The sequence below is a fragment of the Onychomys torridus genome, chromosome 22 (genome assembly GCF_903995425.1).
Source record: "Onychomys torridus chromosome 22, mOncTor1.1, whole genome shotgun sequence".
Taxonomy (NCBI): domain Eukaryota; kingdom Metazoa; phylum Chordata; class Mammalia; order Rodentia; family Cricetidae; genus Onychomys; species Onychomys torridus.
Window position 1 is genome coordinate 19,030,960 of NC_050464.1, and position 10,824 is coordinate 19,041,783.

Below are 10,824 nucleotides of genomic sequence, written 5' to 3' on the forward strand. Positions count from 1 at the left end.
TAGGTAGTCAGTCACTTACCAAAGAGAATATTCCCTACAGGGTTTGCTGCAAAGGAGGATGAGAAGAGCTGTTCTGTTGTGGATATCAGCTCTGTATAAATAAAATGCTGATTGGTTAATAGCCAGGCAAAAAGTATAGGTGGGACAAGCAGAGAGGAGAATTCTGGGAAGTGGAAGGCTGAGGCAGAGAGATGCTGCCAGCCACCGCCATGAAAACCAAGATATAAGGTACTGGTAAGCCACGAGCCATGTGGCAACTTATAGATTAACAGAAATGGGTTAATTTAAGATAGAAGAACAGTTAGCTAGATGCCTGCCATGGCCATACAGTTTATAAACAATGTAAGTTTCTGTGTGTTTACTTGGTTGAGCCTGAGTGGCTGTGGGACTGGCGGGTGAGAGAGATTTGTTCTGACCATGGGCCAGGCAGGGCTGGAGAAAATTCCAGCTACACTGTTCCCACGTCACCGTACTTGACAGGACCCACTTCCCTTTGCTGTCCAGTTATGAGCTTCCCCAACAGCCAGTCACTTCCTCCTCCCCAGGGTGTTGTGATGGACATCTACCTGTTATCCCAGCTCCTGGAAGGAGTTCAAGGCCAGCTTCAGTTACATAGGAAGCTTGGGGCTAGCCTGGGCTACAAGAGACCTTGTCTTAAAGCTGATTAATAAGGACTTGAACTATGACTCAGAGGTTACGTGTGTTTGCTGCTTTTCCAGAAGGCCTGAGGTCACTTCTTAGCAACTATATCGGGTGGCTCACAGTTGCCTATAACTCCAGCACCAAAGGATCCAATGCCCACTTCTAGTCACCGCAGACACCCTCAGACACTTGGCGCGCGCGCACACACACACACACACACACACACACACACACACACACACACACACGTATATCATCATCATTGGTTCCTCTGACCCCAGGTGCAGCTTCAGCACACTCTCAAGGAAAAATGGGAGCATTGAGGTCCCCACAGGCAGAGCAGAACTGCCAGCTTCTTGGGTGACTCCAGCAAGCCAGGTTCAGCTCTTTTGAGCATCAGTGTCCTTATCTATAAAACAGGAAGAATTAGCGGAGCGATAGTGGTTCACGCCTTTAAATCCCACCACTCGGGAGGCAGAGGCAGGTGGATCTCTCTGAGTTCAAGGCCAGCCTGGTCTACAGATCTAGTTCCAGGACAGCAGGAATAAACAGAGAAACCCTGTCTTGGAGAACAAAAAATCCAGGAAGGATTGCCTTCTCCCAACCTGGAGACCACGGCGAAGGCCAGGTGGGTCTCAGAGGCTCAGAAAGGCTGGATCTCCAGCCCGGATTAGGCCTTGTGGACAGCATGCCTGGCGAGCCTTTGTGTGCTGGGTCCCTGCTGCCCAGAAACCTGAGCACCTCAGGGAGCTAGAGCCAAATTCTCAGCAGCCCCAGTTTAATCTAGGACACCTCACAGTCGACTTCCCAGTTCAGGTTCAATTTCAAGAAATGGTTATGGCAGATTAAGCCCCGCCCCAGTGAGAATTTATTCCAACCACTTAGAGGATAAGAGGGGGAAAAAATTAAACTCTTTAATAATAGCATGTTCCCAAAGAGAAACCCAGAACAGAAGTCTCTTGTGGCTTTATGTAGGTTTAAGCTGTCACATCGTATCCTTACGCTCACTTACAGCTCTAAATTGCTTTTCAGTCCATCCCTGTCCTGTCCTGTCCCGTGTCCCCATGTTTCCCCACACACACTCCCCTGGCCCAGTTACACCTTGAGCAATTAAATGTGTTTTATGTTTTACAGAGACAGAAACTATATGTTTTGGTCCCTTTTTTTTGAACAAATGGGGAGATTTACAATGTAGAAATATTGTCACGGTTATCTCAAGATAGACCAAAGTAGCTGCTAACTATAGTCACCCAGAATTATGCTTTTCCTGGTAAAAGGCACATGGTTTACTCAGCGTCTGTCAGCCAGGGTTTTCTCTGAACTGCCTGGCAGAGGCCGTACTACTTTAGCTGAATTTTACATTTGTATAACTTAATTTTTGCTTTCTTTTTTTAAATTACTTCTTTATTTTTATTGTATGTGTGCTGGTGTTTTGCCTGCATGTGTGTTTGTATAAGGGTGTCTTGGAGTTACAGACAGTTGTGAGCTGCCATGTGGGTGCTGGGAATTGAACCCGGGTCCTCTGGAAGAGCAGCTAGTGCTCTTAACCAATGAGCAATATCTCCAGTGCTTTTTATTACTGTTTTTTGTGGTGGTGGTGATAATGGTGGTGGTTTGAGACAAGGTTTCTCTGTGTAGCCCTGGCTGTCATGGAACTCACTCTGTAGACCAGGCTGGCCTCGAACTCAGAGACCCACCTGCCTCTGCCTCCCGAGTTCCACCACCGGCCGGCCAACTTAATATTTTCTAGGCAAGTTTATTGGTAAATCTTTTCTATCGCCAGTGTATCAGTGAGGAAAGTATTTTACTGTTTTTCTAGCATTGTCTGAGGCCCAGTTTGAGATGCTCAGCTGTGGAGAAGGGCCTGCCACACACAGTTGGCAGAAGACCCTCTCAGTGCCATCTAGTGTCACCTTGAAACTATGGAGAGCTTTGGGGACGAGGGGACCTGGGAACCTGTCAGGGGTTGATCTTGACAAGCAGGTCACATTTCCCCTTTAGGAGCTAAGTTTGCCATTTCTTTCTTTCTTTTTCTTTTCTTTTTTTTTTTTTTTTTAATTTATTTATTTCTATTTTTATGTGCATTAGTGTTTTGCCTGTGTGTATGTCTGTGTGAGGGTGTCAGATCCCCTGGAACTGGAGTTACAGCTGTGAGCTGCCATGTGGTTGCTGGGGATTGAACCCAGGTCTGGAAGAGCAGCCAGTGCTCTTAACCTCTGAGCCATCTCTCCAGCCCCTAAGTTTGCCATTTCTGAACTACAGTCTTCGATTTCGAATTAGTTAACTTACATCTATGATCTTACATGAGTTAATTGACTCTGTAGTCTTGGATAAGTTAGCTCACCGCGTATGATCATAGATAAGTTAACTCACTCTCTGTGATGTTGGATAAGTTAACTTACTCTCTGTGGTCTGGGATAAGGCACCTGACAGTCTACAATTTGAGGTAGGTTGACTTACTATCTCTAGGCCATTTGTTCAGGGTCCCCTCTGCCATTCTGTACTTTATTCCCTGAGGCTGGAGGGATATCTTCCTGGCTCCAGCCCTCCTGGCTTCCTACCTTCCCACTCTTCCAGCTCTGTCTTGGTCTGGAGAGCTAAAATAATACTGTCCTGTCTCGGTATCCAAAGACGCCACAACTCCAGCACCAGCCGCGCTTCCTCCATGTCATTATGCTCTGTTAATATGGCTGCAGTAATGACTGCCTACCTTACTGTCGTCTTGGGACTGACCGCTGCCAGGGTGGGGCAGAGAGGACTCTGTGGCCAGATGTCCCACTCCTGGGCCCAGATCTGGCCCAATGCTTCCTCCTTTATTCCAAAAGGGACCATGGGTTAAAGACCTCAAGTCCTGCACCCCACGTGTGGCTGGAAAGGAACTTCCTGTATTCTCGGTTCATAATTAAGAGACTCTGCCACCTCATGAAGTTGAGGGAGCCCTGGGCCTTTCTATAAGATTACAGAAACCCTTATGTAAACATACGAGGCAGAGGGGCTCAGGGGATGAGTCATTCAGCAAATCGGCACACCCACAGAGAAAAGGACAGCTATGTTGGCATCCACTTAAAATAGTCCCAGCTCTGGAGAGCAGAGACAAGTAGATCCCTGGTGCTCGCTAGCTAGCCAGCCAGCCTAACCTACTTGGCCAGTTCCAAATGAGAGACTCTCCAAAGATAAGCGTCCCGAGGAAGGGCTCCCCGGGCATAAAGGCATGAATACAAACACACAAAAATTAACTTCTGAAGACCGCTTGAAAGGATGATAAAGGGCGCTGGCAGCGGCACTGGTTACCGCTGAAAGGTCACGGTCATGAAAGAACCCAGTGTTCCTTTTCAGAGCTTTATTAGGAGGGAAAAGGGGGAGGGGAGAGAGGAGGGCCAGGCCTGGAGAGAGAGAAAGGTGGTGGGTGGGGGGAGAGGGGAGCAGAGCAGAGAGAGCGTGGGGTCTGCATCCGGCTTTTAAGGTCCAGATTGTGTGACCACCCCACGCATACGTAGTCGCCAGCGCCCATTGATGACCTAAGACCCCAGACCCCAGACTGCGCATGTGCAGTCATGTAGCTGGAGTGAAGGCTGAATTCTAACACCACTCACATCGATAAAAGTAGGCAACCCCTCTCTTTGAGCTGGTGTGACATCAGCCCGGTGTGGCCACCAACCTCATTAGTGGTCTCTGAGCCACCTGAGGACAGTAAGGGTGGGGCACGGGTGGGACTCTGCCCTGTGCTCACTAAATACCCGGTTCTTTGCAGAGGAAAGGTTAGCTGACAAGATAATTGGGGGTAGGGATGGGGACACGCAGCTAGAAAACCCACCAGACCATGGAGGCTGGAACCGGAGAGCTGGCAGCTAGGTCAGAAGGGTCCCAGGGCACAGATGCAGGGGTCTCTGTCTTCTGCTCACCACCGTTTTGAACAATACAAGCTAAGCATGGTGGGATACATCCGCAATCTCAGCACCGAGGAGTCGGGGCAAAGAAGATCAGGCCATCTTTCCAGATTATCTTTGGCTGTATACTGAATTTGAGACTCAAGTAGTGTGCTACCTGAGACCCTGGCTTAATTAATGAATGTGAATGAATGAATGAATGAATGAATGAATGAATGAATGAATGAATGAGGTGCTGCTTGGAAAATTCAGGTATGGATGGAAGGATGAGTGGGTGTGTGGATGGATGATGGGAGGTGAGTGGTGGGTGTGTGGATGGATATGGGAGGTGAGTGGGTGTGTGGATGAATGGATGGGAGGTGAGTGGGTAGATACACTCTTGAGACCAGTGCTGCTGTAGTAAAGAAGGCAGTCTCTGGAGAGTTGTCTGCCCAGCAGGCCAGGGCCACACGGGAGCAGCGTGTGCTGGCCCCATAGTCCGATTGTCTCCCGGCAGATGAGGATGACGCCAACAGGCTCGGGGAGAAGGTGATCCTCAGAGAGCAGGTGAAGGAGCTCTTCAATGAGAGATACGGTGAGTGCCCCCAGGTGGCCGGGGTGGGTCCTCAGGGCAGCTTGCATGACCACAGTGACGGATGGCACGTGTGTGTATTCCTTTTTTCTAATTGCTGTGACAATATACCCCACTTAAGGAAGGAAGGGTTTATTTGGGGTCACAGATTAAAACTGGTCCATAGGGCAAGGACGTGAGGCAACTGGTCACGTCTGCAGTCGGGGAGCAGAGAGAGATCAATGCTGGTACCCGGCTCACTTTGTCCATTTTAACTCAGTTCTGGACCCCAGCCTGTGAGATGGTGCCACCCTCATGTAGAGTGGGTTAACCCAATCTAGAAACTTCCTCACATACAGATGTGCCCAGAGGTGTGTCTTCTAGAACCCGTGGGTGATCAATACGAACTCTCCTAACGTATGTGGATGATCGATATGCTGCCCCTGGGGTGGGATGGCCGCTGAGTTGGGCTGTCAGAATCACGATCTTCTCCCTAGAATGTTTCACTTTTTGACATGGAGGCATCTCTCTCTGGTTCTGACCCGTGCTCTCTAGGGGAGGCCCTGGGACTGAATCGGCCTGTGTTGGTCCCTTACAAACTGATCCGGGACAGCCCAGATGCCGTGGAGGTGAAAGGCCTCCCGGATGACATCCCCTTCCGGAACCCCAACACCTACGACATCCATCGGCTGGAGAAGATCCTGAAGGCCAGGGAGCATGTACGGATGGTTATCATCAACCAGCTCCAGTGAGTGCTACAGGGCATGAGCTGTGGGGGTGGAGAGGGTGCCACCCTGGCCCAGGACACAATCGGCAGGCTCAGCCAGGGGTCAGAGAGAGAATCCTGAGTCAGAAAGCCAACTCCAATTTTTTATTATTGTTGTTTTGAGACAGAGTCTCATGTAGCCCAGGCTGGCCTGGAACACACTATGTAGTTGAGGCTGACCTTGAACTCCTGATGTTCCTGCTTCTACCTCCTGGATGCTGGGATTACAGGCCTAAGCTAATTTACCCAGCCCACAATTCAGAATTTCTTTTTTTCTTTTCTTTTCTTTTTTAAGATTTTATTTTTTTATTATATATACAATGTTCTGCCTGCATGTATGCCTGTAGGCCAGAAGAGGGCACCAGATCTCATTACAGATGGTTGTGAGCCACCATGTGGGTGCTGGGAATTGAACTCAGGACCTCTGGAAGAGCAGTCAGTGCTCATAACCTCTGAGCCATCTCTCCAGCCCCCAGAATTTCTTGAGTATCCTCTCTTATTCAAGACATTTTAGGACAGGGCTGAAGAGATGGCTCAGTAGTTTAGAGTACTTGTTGCTCTTGCAGAGGACCCAGGATCGATTCTCAGCATCCATGGTAGCTCAAACCATCCTTAATTCCATTTCCAGGGGATCCGATACCTTCCTCTGACTTCCTTTGGACACTGTGCACAAACATGGTACACATACACATGTGCATGCAGAAACAGTAAAATAAATAATTTTTTGTCTTTTTTTTTTTTTTTTCCCCAGAGCTGAGGACCGAACCCAGGGCCTTGTGCTTGCTAGGCAAGCACTCTACCACTGAGCTAAATCCCCAACCCCAAAATAAATAATTTTTAAAAAATAAATCATTTTTAAAGTTTGAGGTAGGAGCTGGGGAAAAGTCACAATTAGTACAAAATGTTTGTCATATAAGCGTAAAGACCTAAGTTTGGGTCTCCAGGACCTACAGCATGCACCTGTAATCCCACCACTGGGAAGGTAAAAGCAGGAGGATTCCTGGGGCACGCTGGCCCTCCAGGCTAGGCAAATTAGTGAGAAACTCTGCCTAAAAATATAACATGGAGGCTAGAGAGATGGCTCAGCAGGTAGAAATGTTTGCTACATAATCATGAGAGCTGGAGCTTAGATTTCAGTGCCCACGTAGCACGTGGGGCTTCTTTTTTTTTTTTTTTTTTTTGGTTTTTTGAGACAGGGTTTCTCTGTGTAGCTTTGCGCCTTTCCTGGATCTCACTTGGTAGACCAGGCTGGCCTCAAACTCACAGAGGTCCGCCTGGCTCTGCCTCCCGAGTGCTGGGATTAAAGGCATGCGCCGCTACCGCCTGGCTAAATAAATCATTCTTTAGCATAAAAATAATGTGGAAGGTAACTGAGAAAGATACCCAGCATTGATCTATGCCCTCCACACTCATGCATACTATCATGCACGCACACACACATGCACACATGCACACACATTCACACAGCAGGTAAAGGTGCTTTCCCCCAAGCCTGACAACTCAGTAAGTTTTCCTGAGACTCCAGTCATAAAAGGAGTGTCTCAACTCCCACAAGTTGTCCTCTGACCTCTACTGGACACACATGCACACATACATACACCAAATAAATAAATGTAATGAAAAAATTTTTTTAAACAATAAGAGAAAAAAATGTTTGAGGGACGATGGTGTGCCAATGTTTTCCTATAATCCCAGTAACAGAGAGGCAGGAGGAGGAGGATGGACCAGCCTTGGCTACATAGTGCAGCCCCGTCTCAAAAGGAAAAGAATTTCAGGGTTTTTGTGCCCTGGTCACCTGAGCCTGTTTTTGGTAGGAGCATATGCATGGTGGGAGGTGCTGCTCACCTCACGAGAACCAGGGAGCAGAGAGAGAAGAGGAAGAAATGGTACCAGGATCCCCACTGAGGACATGACCTTTCCCACCCACTAGGCCCCACCTCTTCAAGGTCTAGTGTGCAGACACACATTTAACACATGGACCACTGGGCCACACTCAGGGTGTAAAACTACAGCGTGGACTGACCTGGCTGTAGCCACAACCACTACATCTCAGCTATGGAGAGTCGGTGTCCCGAATCCCAAGGAGCGCGTGAGGAGAGGGAACCACCTAACTGTGGCCTCGCTTCTCTCTTTTTCAGACCTTTTGCAGAAGTCTGCAATGATGCCAAGGTGCCAGGTGAGTCAGAGGCAGGGGAGGCCAGCCTTCTGCCTCTTGGGGACCAGTCTGTTGGCCTTCAAAGATAAAAAGGCACAAGCAGGCACAGGCCTTGGGAGGTTCAGTGGATAAAGGTGTTTGCTGCTAAACCTGACGGCCTGAGTTCAATCCCTAGACCCCACATGATAGAGAAACTGAGGCAAGTCCTTCAAGTTGGCCTCTGACCTCCATTCATGTGCTACATACACATACATAAATAAATGTTTCTTAAAAAAAATAATAATAATAGGTAAGGCTGGGTGTGGATCAGTTGGGAGAGTATGCACAAAGTCTCATTATGATTTCCCTAGCACTATATAAATCGGGTATAGTGGCACACACCTTTAATCCCGGGACTGGGACTGGGGGAGGGGGGGGTGGAGGCAGGAGGATCAGGCATCAAGACCAAGTTCAGCTACACAGTGACTTGGAGGCCAGCCTAGACTACATGAGACCCTGTCTCAATAAACTAAACCAAAACACTTCGGCAGGAAGTGGGTAGAGGAGCTTAGGGCTTTTGAAGGTCATAGGAAGATAGCCCTACTGAAGATTGAATGATCTGGGTGAGCCAGATCCCTGTACTGAGCCTGTTGGGTAGGTGAGGGGATATTTTGACCAGCAAAGCAGGCAGGTGAATAGGAGCTGGAAGTGGGGCACCTGGTCCTTAGACCTGCTTGGGTAATAAAGCTGGCTAGACAAGTGAGCCTCAGCCACTTGGTGGGTAGAGTCACAGAGCCGCGGATGCTGTGGAAGGATGTAGCTTTAGCTCAGAGGAACAGCACCTGCCTAGAATCCCCCAGTAAAGGCCTAGGAGTATGATTCAGCGTACACAAAGCCCTGGGTTCCATTCCCAGGACATTAAAAAAGAAAAGAAACCACTGAAAGTCTAAAAGCAAGGGCTTTCTCCAGGGAGTTCAGGAGGCCGACACAGAATGGCCCCCAGCATCCGGCCTCAGCAACTGTTTCTTCCACCAGCCAAAGACATTCCCAAGCGCAAGAGAAAGCGGGTCTCGGAAGGCAACTCAGTCTCCTCCTCTTCCTCTTCTTCATCCTCGTCCTCTAACCCAGAGTCTGTGGCATCCACCAACCAGATCTCCCTCGTGGTAAAGTCACGCAGATCCGAAGTTCACCCCAATTCTGTGTGGCCTGTGCCCCACCCTCGGGCAGGGCCGCCCACAGCTCCAGGAACTGGGAGGCACTGGGCTCTAAGAGGGACTCCGCCAACCTCAGAAGTGCAGGCGCACCCACTTGCTTTGCCCACAAGATAGACTGAGGGGTCTGTGCGATCGATCAGCGCAGTGCTTGAAGTGTGGGTGTTACCAGCGATGTGTGTAAATGAGGACGGCAGGAGCCAGAGGGTAGATGGTCGGTCACATGACAGAACTGGACCTCCATCATCTGTCAGCCATGTTGCTGAGTTTGGCACTTGCCTGATTCAAAGGAAAGCCTATGTAAAGAACTGGGTGTGGTGGCGTATGCCTATAGTCCCAAGTACTGGAGATGGGGAGGATCAGAGGTTCAAGGCCAGCTTGGGCGATATGAGACTCTTGTCTCAAAGAAAACTGCTAAACCAGGGTGCTGGGGGTGTGGCTCAGTCAGCAGAATGCTTGCCTTGCATGCATGAAGCCCTGGGCTAGATCCCCAGCATTGCATAAACTGGTGGCATACGTCTGTAATCCCAGCACTGGAGGGGTAGAGGCAGGAGGATCAGAAGTTCAAGGTCAACCTCAAGACGTGAGAAATTTGAGGCTAGCCTGGGTTACTTGAGGCTGTCTCAACAGAAAGGAAAGAAGGGAGGCTGATTTTAGGATTTCTAGATCCTTTGTGTGTCCCTTCAGTCCCATTCTGGATACTGCCGAAAGCCCAGAATTTGCGTTTTCTCCTACCTTAATTTTTGTTATTGAGTTCTCCTTTTTACCCCAGAGGTGGGACAGTGTCTGTAGGGTGAAGCTGGTATATGGTGTTTACTGCGCCTGCTCACTCAGCCCTTGCTGGTGTCTAATCCACATGTTGAACCCCTGGAACACAGGTGGGGGGCAGTCCCGCCAGGCTGTACCTGTGTGACCTCAGAGAGGTCTCTTGCCCTCTCTGGGCCTCAATGGCTGCATCATAAGTAACATTTGAGTTCGCCCTCAAGAAAGCGAGCTAGTTTATTCTGGAGGTTCCTTCATATCATCTGCAGTCCTAACCTGGTCCCTCTGTCCCTCTCTCTAGCAGTGGCCAGTGTACATGGTGGACTATTCCGGACTAAACGCGCACCTTCCAGGTCCCCTTGATTATTAAACCTCAGAGCCGAATCAGGACCTCAACTCAGAAAGACTAAAGGAAATGTAATTTATGTACAAAGTATATTCGGATATGTATCGATGCCTTTTAGTTTTTCCAATGATTTTTACACTATATTCCTGCCACCAAGGCCTTTTTAAATAAGTAAAAAAAGAAAAAGAAAGAAAAAGTGTTACCTCTATTTTATTTTATTTTTTTCTGGCTATATGTACGCTTTTGGTGGTGTGGCCCTGCAGCCACCCAGGGACCGAGTCAGGCAAGATACCAACCAGGTCAAGTGCCCCATTCCATACTGTGGAGTCTGGAGTTTCTGAACACTGGACTGGTGGTGTCTAGGGACGGAACTTATTTTCTTTACTGCCAAGGGACTTGCAGCCCCAGGAGGAGCCACAGAGTGCTTGCCTAGCATCCACAAAGCCATGGGTTCCACCCCAGCACTGCCTAGCCTGGGTATGGTGGTGCATACATGTGACCCCAGCACTCAGGAGGTTCAGGAGTT

At 49.0% G+C, this 10,824-nt stretch overlaps 1 protein-coding gene across 6 annotated transcripts in view; it reads left to right on the forward strand.

Moving 5' to 3' along the window:
* The window catches only part of Gtf2ird1 (GTF2I repeat domain containing 1), a 76,463-nt gene extending 65,985 nt beyond the window's left edge, over positions 1–10,478 (forward strand). For 5 of the 6 annotated variants that reach the window (XM_036171959.1, XM_036171956.1, XM_036171960.1 and 2 more), the window contains exons 24-27: positions 5,026–5,103; positions 5,635–5,827; positions 7,984–8,021; positions 9,015–9,592. In XM_036171959.1, coding sequence (XP_036027852.1) covers positions 5,026–5,103; positions 5,635–5,827; positions 7,984–8,021; positions 9,015–9,307 — 602 coding nt within the window. In that variant the 3' untranslated portion in view covers positions 9,308–9,592. Of the gene's footprint in view, positions 1–5,025; positions 5,104–5,634; positions 5,828–7,983; positions 8,022–9,014; positions 9,593–10,253 lie in introns of those variants that run through there. The other variant, XM_036171955.1, reaches the window with a different exon arrangement.
* Positions 10,479–10,824: the final 346 nt, after the last annotated feature.